The sequence below is a fragment of the Cynocephalus volans genome, chromosome 2 (assembly GCF_027409185.1).
Source record: "Cynocephalus volans isolate mCynVol1 chromosome 2, mCynVol1.pri, whole genome shotgun sequence".
In the NCBI taxonomy this organism is placed as follows: domain Eukaryota; kingdom Metazoa; phylum Chordata; class Mammalia; order Dermoptera; family Cynocephalidae; genus Cynocephalus; species Cynocephalus volans.
The window spans coordinates 172,954,294-172,966,343 of NC_084461.1; the positions used below are offsets into that span (position 1 = coordinate 172,954,294).

General features: G+C 54.2%; 1 protein-coding gene across 2 annotated transcripts in view; it reads right to left on the reverse strand.

The window, feature by feature from the left end:
- The window catches only part of BMP1 (bone morphogenetic protein 1), a 38,853-nt gene extending 27,363 nt beyond the window's left edge, over positions 1–11,490 (reverse strand). The window contains exons 1-5 of one of the 2 annotated variants that reach the window (XM_063085758.1): positions 11,340–11,487; positions 3,728–3,841; positions 855–1,025; positions 515–632; positions 40–218 (exon numbers count right to left, since the gene is read on the reverse strand). In XM_063085758.1, coding sequence (XP_062941828.1) covers positions 40–218; positions 515–632; positions 855–1,025; positions 3,728–3,841; positions 11,340–11,487 — 730 coding nt within the window. Of the gene's footprint in view, positions 1–39; positions 219–514; positions 633–854; positions 1,026–3,727; positions 3,842–11,339 lie in introns of both variants that reach the window. The other variant, XM_063085759.1, reaches the window with a different exon arrangement.
- Positions 11,491–12,050: the final 560 nt, after the last annotated feature.

Below are 12,050 nucleotides of genomic sequence, written 5' to 3' on the forward strand. Positions count from 1 at the left end.
AGGGGCCCTGGAGAGGGGCTGGAGCACAGGGGCGCGTACCTGGCTGGATGTTCTCGCGTACGATGGAGACGTGGCGGTCCCGGTCGGGTCGCGTGTGCTCGTGCCAGAAGCCAATGACGTGGCCCAGCTCATGCACCACGATGCCGAACTTATCACAGTTCTTGCCGATGGAGATGGCCTGGGGGCCCCCGCCGCGGCGACCCACGTAGGAGCAGCACCTGGAGGGCGGGGCCAGCTCAGGGGGGCGGTCCCGAGCTGGGGGAGTGCATCCACTCAGGGGCGGGGCCCGGCTGCCGGGCGGCAGGGAGCGGAGGGCGGGGCCCCGAGCGCAGAACGCCAGGGCTGGGGGCCGGGGGACCAGCCCCGTCAAGGGGCAGTTCCTGGGGAGATGCCCCATGGCAGAAGGGGATGGGCAGACCCGGGGCTGCGACCAGGGCGGGCAGCGGCAGTGCCCAGGGCAGAGCAGGGGTTGGAGCGGTGGCCAAGGGTGCAGTGCCCAGGGGTCCCTGCTCACCCGCAGGGTCGGTAGGTGAACACTATATAGCTGTCCTCGTCGGTGCGCTCCAGGAAGGTGACACAGGTGTGTTTTTCCCAGTGCCTCATGGCCTGCCGGAAGACTGCCTTCTGGCTGCCTGCCAGGAGGAAGGACGCCAGGCTGCCACAGTGTCCAGGTGGGGTCCCCTCCACCCACTGCTAAAGAGTCGCGACCATTTTGAGAGCAGACTGCCCAAGGAGGAACGTGTGGACTGTCTTAAGCTGAAGGTAGCATCCACACCTCCGTGCCTGGCAGGGCTGCCCCAAGGCCAGGCCGTGGGGGGCAGGCTGCACCCTGGGCCCCACAACAGCACGCTCACCAGTGAAGTTTCCCCCAATCACAAAGGGGATGACCCCATCGGGCCACACACGCTCTGGTCTGGAGGTTGCTGCCCTCCGGCTCCGGGACCTGCCTCTCCATCTCCCACGGGATTCCCTCCGAGGCTGCCCACTTGTGCTCTTGCAGCAGGGGGCAGAAGAGTTTCCTGGCACTGAAAGAGGAAGGCTTTGGTAGCAAGTGTGCGGACCGGAGGAGGAGGGAAGCAAAGTATAGATGAGCTTCGTTATCTGCAAATTTGCCTACTTGCTGAAATTGATTTGTAACCTCAAAATCAATACTGTCGGGGCTTTCACAGTCATTTAGGACATGCACAGAGTGGTGAAAAATTGGAGTCACCCAATTTCAGCTCTTATGCTACAAACAAGTGTTGTTTTTGTAGTCAATCTAAGTGCTGTAGTTTTTGCATTTTTTGTGCTTTTTGTTGATGATTTTGCTGTTTAACATGGCCCCAAGTGTAGTGCTGAAGTGCTGCTAGTGTTCCCAAGGGCAAGAAGGCTGTGGTGTCCCTTATGGAGAAAACACTTGTGTTACATAAGTAACTGCTGTTGCCCATGAGTTCATTGTTAGTAGATCAACGGTATGTTAAATAAGGGGTCTTTAAATAGAAATATGCATAAAACAAGGTTATGTATTAATTGGTTGACAAAAGTCTTGTGACCAGAGGCTCACAGGACACTGTGTTTCCCCTAAGAGCAATGGCTCAGAATTTGCTAAATTCAGTGTTCACAGTGACTATACAGAATAACTACAAAGTTTTGTAATAACTATGAAGTTATTCTGTAACTATTCCTAACTACCATGAATAGCAAGAATTGACTGTAATTGAAAAAGAGAACCCTGGTGTATTCATTTCCTAGGAACTGTGGGGACCTGGGGGGATCTGAAACCTTGCTGGGTTTCCCCACCCACACTATTAGCATTAGATCATACCATTTTTATCCAATCACATTTCTACATGGTTGTCCATGCTTCAGTCATGCCTACATAATGAAGCCTCCATAAAAACTCAAGAGGCCTGGGTTTGGAGAGCTTCCAGATAGCTGAGCACATGCGTGGAGGTTCCTGGAGGGTGGCACAGCCAGAGAAGGCCTGGAAGCTCTGCACCCCTTCCCCTATATTTCACCCTATGTAACTATTTGTTTACATCCTTTAAAATATCCCTTGTAATAAACTGGTAAACATAAGTACGTGTTTCCCTGAGTTCTGTGAGTTGCTCAAGCAAATTAATTGAACCCAAGGAAGGGGTTGTGGGAACTCTGATTTATAGCCAGTCGGTCAGAAGTTCCAGAGGCCTGGACTTGCAACTGGCATCTGAAGATGTGCGGGAGTCTTGGGGACTGAGTCCTCGACCTGTGGGATCTGATGCTATCTCCAGGAAGATAGTGTTGGAATTGAATTAGAGGACACGTGCTTGGTGTTTGCTGGAGAACTGCTGGCTTGTTTGCGAGTAGGGACAAATCCACACATTTGGTCATAGACGTCAGAAGTTGGCCTTCTGTGATGATTGTTGTTGAGTAAGTACATAGAGGGAATATCACTGCACTGTGTGTTTTCCTACACCCATACACATCCAATATACCTTGTTATTTGTGGGGCATACAGAGCTTTCTGTCTTCTGTTAAGTTTCCCAGATATACATTCTCATTTGACACAGTAGCTCTGTGAGATGCGGCCAAGTGTCATTATCTGCATTTGACAGATGAGGAAACTATGCCAAAGCTTTGCCCAAAGTCACCTGGCAGGTGAGCAGCAGACCCCTCCATGTGGCTTTCCCCTGTGCCCCACCTACTATTTGCCACTAAGGTCACGTAAGCCTTGCCTGTTACCAGGCCGCCAGGTCACCCTCCAATGCCACAGCCTTCCAGGGTAGTCTGACCTTTGCTTCATGGGTTTTCCATGCCAGGTCCTCCCTTATGATGGACAGGATGACTGCCTGGCACCACCAGAGTGTGCCCAGAACAGGCCCTCAGTAGAAGAGAATAGGAGAGCTACACATGGGCTCCCAGGACCATGTCCCAAGCATCAGCATGGGTGGTGATGAGTCTTTGTCCCTCTACAGAGCAGTAAGAGGCTGGAAAGAACCGACCCAGCCCAGGCCCACAATCCTCCCATTGCCTCACCCATGCACAAGTGCTCTGTGGGTTGGTGGGTGCTTGGACCACAGCCAGCCATAAGAAGGAACCATCCCTGACCTTGGGGAGCTCTGAGTCCAGTTGGGGAGATAGACATAGGAACCATTTCACTGTGGTCTCGTAGTAACACACTAACAAAGTAAGCACAGAGTTGAGAGAGAGAGCATGCAGAATGAAGGGGTAGTCATGTCCAGGGGACAATTGGGGAGGATTCGGAAGAGAAGTTCTTGAGATAGGCCTTGGAGGATGCATAGGAGGTTGCAAAGGGGGAACAGAAGCCAGAAGTAATTACAGCGTTGGACAAAGCATCTCAGATTTGGAGTGAGAAGGCTTGGAGTCCAGTCCTAGCTCTGCCACTGACTAGCTGCGTGATCTTAGGCAAGTCACTTTACCTCCACGAGTCTTAGTTTCTGCACCTATTAAATAGGAGTTGTCCTGACACTTGCCTTTGAAGGTGGTTGGGGGACAGTCAAGCTAGTTGACACTTTTGAAAGTGCTTTATAAACCCTAAGCAGAAAGAAGTTGGTTCTTAGCTCCTGTCTACACTTACTGCTCCTCTGGGAAGGGATTAGGATATCCCAAGGGAAGACAAGCCCACGTGCTGGGTTCATGCTCATGACCTCTGTCCTGGGAGGGCCTGGATGTGAACAGGTAGGTTCCTTGTTTCCCCAAGTCTGGAACCCATTTCTGGGACATAGAGGCCAGCCCATACCTGGCATACCTGCAACTTTGATGGAAGACCTACGGACTGCACGCTGTCTGAGAACTGCAGCCTGCTGCACCTGGAAGGCCCTCAAGTCCTCCTCGTCCAGGGCAATGTCCCCAAGAAAGGCGGCTAGAGAGAAAAGAGGCCAGGGACTGAGTTAATCCTCCTACCCAGCAATGGGTGCTGTGTGCTTACAGCTCGACCCTGTAGGCACACCCCCCACCCCCGACAGCACTGTGACCCTCAGATGCCATCTCAGGAAGTAGGAGGAGGGCAGCAGGGGGTCAGCTTCGAGAATCTGCTGGGAAACTCATGCTCCCTTTTAGTTAAAATCCCAGCCAAACTGATGCCCAGCCCTTATCAGCAGTTAGCTCCACGAAGACACATTGTGTAATTGATTCCATCATTCTTCAGCAAATACTTAGTTAGCACCTGCTGTGGGCCAGGCGCTACTCCAGTGATTAGCAAGACAGAAGAGGTCCCCCGCTCCCTTGGAGCTAACCTTCAGCAATACACGAGTAAACAAATACTGACCTAGAGAATCCTAGATAGTGACGAGTGCCATGAAGAAAATAAAATGGGGCGAGATGATAGAGTCTACTCACAGGCCCCTAACCTTGGCACTGTGCTGAGCACTCAACAAATGCCTTATGAATTTAATCAAGAAGAGGCTGTGAAACAAAATAAAATGCCTAGTATGCCTATCCATTCCAATTCTTATTATCCCACTAATAATTGGCATTATTCCAATATTGGAATCCAATTATTCCAACAAGAATTAGAGCAGGATAGGCATATTCGGGAAGCCAAGAAACATACTGGGAGCCAGGAAGAAAAGGTTGAGCAATTCTCAAGTGATTCCTATTCTGAGTCTTAGGGTCCCTCTCTGAAAGAAATGCCTCAAGGAAGAGAGCCTCCCAAACAGGCTATTGCAATTTCTGGAGCTGAGGAGAGATGTTTCCAGAGAGATGGGCTGAACAGCCTGTCTTCCTTCTGAGAAGTCTGGAGCAAGAGGAAGCCATGGCCATAGAACTGGCTGCTTTGGAAGGAGCTCAGATGCGAGCTTCATGCTGGGCTGGGCTGAGGGAGGTGGGAGGCTGAGCTGGAGGTGGAACTTCGAGCAGCTTCGCCGCAGTTCCACCCACGGCAACATCTGCTTTTCATCCTGGCGGTCGGCATTACACAAGTTGTTTTAACCTCGAGGCCTTACACACAGGTTTCTTCTCTCCAATTGGCCCCGTTGGGTGGACACACACATACACACTTCATCACACATGGACAGAATCAGACACACAGTTAAGTGTCCCACGAACAGATAGTGACATCACACCAATGCCCTCAAATGTAAAGCCATCAAAATCAGAGATACCATCCCCACACACACAAGCAGGGCCCAGCACTGCGCCTTCAGGGGAACGTGCTCAGTGATGTCTGTTCTAATGAATGAATGAAGCACCACTACCATGATGTACCATATTCTGCCGGCCTGCAAGTACGTGCCCAGAGACACACACTCATGTAGACATGGAGAACAGAAGGTGGAGTGACTTTAGCAGCCAGCTGGACCAAACCTCCATTTTACAGATGAGGAAACTGAGGCCCTGAAGGGAAATGACTTACCTGAGGCCATACTTCTAGTCACTGAAAAGGCTGGATTTATAACCCAGGCCTCCCCATTCCCAGTCCAGTGAACACTGCACTCAAGTTCACTGCACTCTAGAACCCATACTGTAAACACATATACACAAAAATAGACACTCAGGCACACAAAAAAAATACAGAGTCACAGACAGTCCTAAAAAATACACATGTCCAAGATCCAACACATGAACCAGCTGTAAGCTCTGAACTCATTAAACCAATAATAGTAGCGATCATGACACCTTATGGAAATATCTGTTGAAATTTATGTGGTGCTTTCCAGTTGACAAAGTGCTTTCACATTAATGAGTTCATTTAATCTTGGCCCACCCACGACACACCCAGCCAGCCACACTCCACCCCCCCACTTTTGCCTAGGAGTGTCCCACTATGAACTCTTGGAGAGAGAACCTAGTGGCTAGAGACCAGCTCACCTCCCTGACTTTAGAGATTAGAACACTTGGTGGGCCGACCCCGTGGCACACTCGGGAGAGTATGGCGCTGGGAGCGCAGCGGCGCTCCCGCCGCGGGTTTGGATCCTATATAGGGATGGCCGGTGAGCTCACTGGCTGAGCGCGGTGTGGGAGACACCAAGCCATGGGTTGCAATCCCCTTACCGGTCACAAAAAAAGGCAAAAAAAAAAAAAAAAAAAAAGAGAGAGAGAGATTAGAACACTTGGGCCTACGAAGGGAAATGACGTGCCCAAGGTCACCAGCCAATAAGCAGCCCAGAATCTCTTGCACCCCCACAAGAAAGCTTTTCTTGTTCAAAAGACCACTCTCAGGGGCCTCGGCTCAGCTGCTAATGGAAGAGTGACAAAAGACACTTCTCAGCTGACATGCCAAAGTGGCCTTAGCGAGGATATGGTTTGAGGGGTACATTCCAAGGAGTGTACTCCTCACGTGTGCCAACATTCACATGGGTGTGCAGGGGCCACACGGGTCCCCCACATGTTCGCACACCTTGTACCTTTAAATGGACACCACACCTCCAGGCTCTCACACCTAGAGGTACCACTACAGACACGTGTGGCTGGGTGTTTGGACTCATCCTTGGATATACAGCAAAGAGCAAGGGCTTTGGAGTCAGACAGAATCCTAGCTTGAATATTAGCTTGGCTACCACTAGCTGACCAGTCATGGAACTCTTCCAAACCTGTTTCCTCCTACATAAAAAGGGGCTAATACTGGAATCTGTCTCCTAGGATTACTGCATAAAATAAGGCATATAAATGTAGCACCCAGCATAGAACCCGGCGTATAGTAAGCACCCACTAAATGGTCACTTTAATATAATCCCAGTGACAACCCTGTAAGCTCAAGGTCAGCTCTATACCCTCCCAGGGCATACTGGTTTACCCACACTTGTGCCCCCCATTGGGTGGAACCCAAGTACAGAGGCCACAGGACTGTGCTGGCCTGTGGGTCCCAGGGCAGTGTGGGACCAGCACAGGGCGGGTGGAAAGCAAAGCAGGGCCTAAGTCACAGAGTTCATCTGGGAGTGGGCGCCCTGTGGTGGGGATGTCATGGCTGAAGAATGTGTGGGAATAGAGTGGGGCTGGGGAGAGAGGGGGTGGGCAGGAGTGCCTTATGGCCAGGAACTGGGCCTGAGGGCCCTGCCCATTTGGGATCTCTGGAGGGAAGCTAGGGAATTTGGATGCTAGAGAGTCCAGGACGCCCCTCCTTATCCAAAGGAAGCCCTACGGTCAGGGTCAGGGTGGTAATATTTTTCAACAGGGGATCGAAAGTTTTTGTTGTTTTCTGGTGGTAAGCCAGCCAGGATACTCATGGCTGCTCCATAGCCAGGCCCAGAACAGAATAAAGAAGAGAGAGAGCTGGATCCATGCACCGGAACTGGGGGAAAATCCTTCTCGTCCAGTTTGGCCCCTTGACTCCAAATTCTGACCCCCACAGGTCACAACAAGGCATCCCCTTCAGGAGGTATAGGGAGAGGAGCCTGGCTGGTGCGATGGTGCCCCAAGGCCTTGTGTGCAGTGCGGACATATGTCCTGTCACACAAATGCAAGCTTCCAGCCAGGGAGGACACGCTCAAGCCCCTGCAAACACACAAATGGACACAATCACATGTGTACACTTATGTGCAGGTACACATTTGCACTCGCGCTTATAAGTGCTCAGTAGTACCCACACGCACAAGTGAATGGACCTGCCCAGAGAGCAGGGACACACCCACAAATGTACGCAAATGCACACTAGACCACTTCCCTGTGCAAGCTCTAGTGTTTTCAAACACACAAGTAACTGCATGTGCCCACCACATTTCCCAGGCCACACCCCCAAAGGAGAAGGGAACCCTTAGAAATGCACAGGGGTGTGCAATGGAGACAGAAGAGAAAGAGAGAGGATTAGTTGAGCCCCCTGGATGTCCTCAGAAGGTCCTCAGTAGCCTGAGCAGTGGCACATTCTACTCCCTCACCCTCCTCCCAAAATCTCTGGTGAAACTAGAATTCTCAAGAATCCCATGGATTCCCATCCCCTGGAGTCCAGGGAGATTCTAAGTCTTTTCCTCCTCCCTTGGGGCATGTAAAAGAGAAGGTGACTCAGGGAGTAGGGGCAGAGGTGGATGGGGTGACTCATTCAGCATGTCTGGAAGGGGGAATGTGGTCTGGTGAGAAAAAGAGATGGCTTCTCAACCCCCTAAAGTCCAAACCTGGGCCATGAGGCCCCCGGGGTGAGGATGGTGACAGGGCTGGTGAGCCACTGCCCCAGCTTGCCTCCTGGAGACCTCTGAGCTGCCAGGTAAGGCAGAGGCGTTTGCAAGGGCCCTGCTGGCTCAGGGTCATTCAAGGTCAGGCCCCAAGGGCTTCTCTGCTTATGGGATCAACTGTGTCCTAACTCCTGCCTCCAGGGTCTCTCCCAGTGCCCCGAGTGTCACTGCAAGTCACCTGGGGCGGCCAAATGGTGCTGGGAATTTGGGGGAAGGAGCCCCTTCATGGCTTGGCATCCCAACATACAAGAAATCAGGCTGCGTCAAAATCTCCCTGGGCAAGGGCTGGAGAGAAAGAGCCTGTGGAACCAGCTTGGCTTCCTGCCCATTGTTCTGGTCTCACCCAGAAGGTCCAGGCACTTTCCAGGGTGTCAAGGGGCTTCATTTTGCCTTTACTGCAACAGTAACCGTAACTTGGACAATCACGGTCAGTGGTGACTTCAAATGAAGGGGCCTGGCTCTCCTTGGGGCAACCCGAGAGATCACAGGTACACTGGAGGAGTCAAAGGAGTTTTCATTCCTTGGTCCTGTGTATGGGTGGGAAAGGAAGAAGAGAAGAGAGCTGGGGGAGACAAGCAAGCAGAGGAGAGCAGGCACACCAGCCCGCCACCATCACCTCCATTGTCTGGAAGTTAGGGCTGCAGAGGGGCAGGAAGCAAAGCCAGGCAGGAGAAACTAACACAGAGAGGACAGTCCGGGACCCGCACTTGAGGGCAGTGGCGTGGGGTCTCAGGGAGTCAGGGTGGAGGCAGGCCAGGCTCAGCAGAGGTAGTGTACATGTGTGCGTGAGTGAAAGAGAGAGAAAGCACGTCCTCCAGGGGTGGACAATGGGTCTCGAGCATCAGTCACACCCAGGGGGAAGGCCTGATGTGACCCTGACGCGTGGCCTTGTCAGGCTCTGGGGCCCTCTCAGCCATCCCCAGGCCTGGCCCAGCTCCTTACCAGCCTCACATCATCCTGGTGGAGAGCTTGCTCCAGAGCCCTTGTTTGAAGTTCCAACTCAGCCAGCCAGCCCCACCCTAGCATGAAATCTGAGACTGGGGATAAAGCCCTCAGCTTTTCGCTGTTCCGAAAATTACTCCCATTTCCAACTAGAAAGGAAAGATAACAGAATGTCTTCCTACCCGTTCTGTAAGGCCCTGCTCCAGCCCCATCTTCTCCACGAGGTCCCCACAAACCTTCCCAGCCTGCTGTGATCACTTCTGCCACCACCAACACCACCACCTGGGCTGCAGATGGGCACTGAGCTCCATGAGCCCTTAGCACCTCACTCTCTAGTGGCACATCTTTTGTGCGCCTGGGGCCTATACTGGACTGTAGGCTCCTTGAGGGCAGGAGCCCTTCCTGCACTTTTCTATACTTCCCACAACCTCAAGCCCAGGGTCTGGCATACTGGGCATTCAGTAAATGCAGATAAGATGAATGGATACACGACTCAAGGATGGTGTCAGGGGGACACTACTTTTTCCTGAAAACCAAGCCCATATCCCCTCAGAAAAAAAAAGTGAAGTGAGAGTCTGAGACACAGAAAATGGGGTAGGCAGCCAACATTTATTTAATGCTTACTGTGTTTTAAGTGCTAACTGGTGTTTTATATATATTCTCACATTAAGTCATCACCACCAACTCTACGGAGAGGATTATCAATTCCACTTTGCAAGTGAGAAAGCCGAGGTTCAGATGAGATAGTTAACATTGTCAAGGTGGCATAGCTAATGAGTTGCGGGTGCAGGTGGATAGCTAGGTCTGCTTCCTCCAGCCCATGCTCTGTGCACTCTACCTTGTGCTCACTCCAAGCACCCAGCAAGAAAAATGACAGCAATGGTGTACCCTCGGCCCAGCAGGTGTGGAGGAGGGCTGAGGGATTTGCCCTGTCCTCCTCCAGCTGGAAGGGTCTCCCATTCCTGCCTGTGATCCATCCACCCAAAGAGGGGTGTGAGGGCAAGGAGAGTCCCTGAATGGGGTCCCCAGGGCCAAGACTAGAGTGACCTACCCCCCAGTCCCTTGCCCAACACAGAGACAGCCTGGTTCTAGAAACCGTGCCACTGCCCTGGCTCCAGATATTTGGTAACAGGCTGAAGTCAGAGGCAGGAAGTCGAGGAAAAGTTCTGATATCTTGTCCCGTGTGTGTCCCAGGCAGCCTGCTCAGTTGCAAACGGCCCGAGTGCCTGGCCATCTGTTCTAGGGGCAGGACTGTTCTGGGCCCAGCAGGAGTGAAGGGGTTACACAGGGTCTTCGTGGACAAAGCATACACACACGTACACACAAACACACATTCCAGGACCCTGACCTTCGTCAATTAGCCTCTGGTGTCTGTGGGGCAAGAGAGCCCATATGTATCATCTCAGTTCTCTTTGTGTTTCCCCATCTTTCCACCCTGATTTTGCCTTGGCAGGGGCCTGCTGGCACATAAGGCAATGGTAAATCCCCCTCCTGGGCTGGCTTCTCTAACTTTGACAGCTGTTTCCCAACTCCCAGAAAGCCGCTGCTGCCGGTTAGGACCATGGGATTCCCAGGGAGCACGATCTCAGGGGATCCCTTGAAAAACTTTCTTCTTGCACTTGGGCTGGGGTGGGGGCCTGGGAGGGCTGTGCCTTGGAGATGCAGGCCTCTGGACACCAGGCTAGACAGATGTGCAGCCCCAGCGCGGCCCAGAAAACACCAATGTGCTGGAGCAGAAGAGATGGGGCAGAAGGGAAAACACACACACACACACACACACACACACACACACACACACACACACACACACACACACACACACACACACACACACACACACACACACACACGAGAGAGAGAGAGAGAGAGAGAGAGAGAGAGAGAGAGAGAGAGAGAGAGAGAGAGAGAGAGAGAGAGAGATGGGGCAGAAGGGAAGAGAAAACACACACAGACACACAGACAGCACACACACACACACACACACACTCACACTCACTCACACTCACACACACGGAAGTTTGGCCAGAAAAGTTGCCCGCAGAAGGAAAAGCCTCCTTGCCCGCTAGTTCCTCTCGGGACGCACGTAGATTTCCCCAGGAACCCTCCGGGAAGCCAGAGGCAGCGGCGGCAGCTTCCACCAACAGCAGCAAAACTTCAGTCCTCAAAGTCCCCAAACTTCCCCCTCCCTCTCTCCCTCGTTCTTTTGTTCCCCACTGCATTGCCAACCAGGCAGCTCCCGGCTTCCCACACTGGACCGTCCTCCCCCCACGCGAACCCCGAGCAGCCCGCGCCTCCCCGCCCGCCGGGGGCGCTCACCCGCCTTGCAGGGATCTTTGTAGTTGGGGGGCTCCCAGTCGTCCTCGTCGCCCAGCTCGTAGGTGTAGTCGGCCAAGTCCAGCGGCCGGCCGGGGCGCGGGAGCAGCAGCAGGCAGAGCAGCAGCGGCAGGCGGGCCACGCCGGGCATGCTGGCGGGCGGCGGCGGCGCGGTGGCGGCGGCGGGTCGCGCCCGGACGCGGGAGCGGGCGCGAGGGGAGGCGGGGAGGCGGGCGGGGCAGGCGCTCCCCTCGGCCCGCTCGGCGCGGCCCGCTCCCCGGCGCTGCCCCCCTTCCCCTCGCCCGCTCGCCCCTCCTTCCTGTCCCCCGCCCGGCCGGCCGGCTCGCTCCGGGCCCGGCTTCTCCTCCTTCCCTCTCGTCCTCGCTGCCTCGCCCCCCCGTGCAGGGAAATGAGCTCTCTGGAGGGCGGGTTTTCGCCCGAGCTCGGCCCCCCTCGGGGCCGGGACTGTGCTCGGCCGCGCCGGGCCGCGCGCCAGCCGGGGGCGGGGAAGGCGAGCGGCCGCGTCGCCGGAGGGGGTTCGGGCCGCCCGGGGCGCGGGGCCGGGGAGGGGGCGCTGGGCCGGGGGTGCCCTCTAGCGGCGGCTTCCCTACCCCGCGGGCGCCCGGCCCGGGCCCCCTCCCGGCTGCGGGACACGCTGTCAGGTCACTGGCGCTGACCCCGGCTCTCGGTCCCGCGGACTCCGACCGTGTCTCT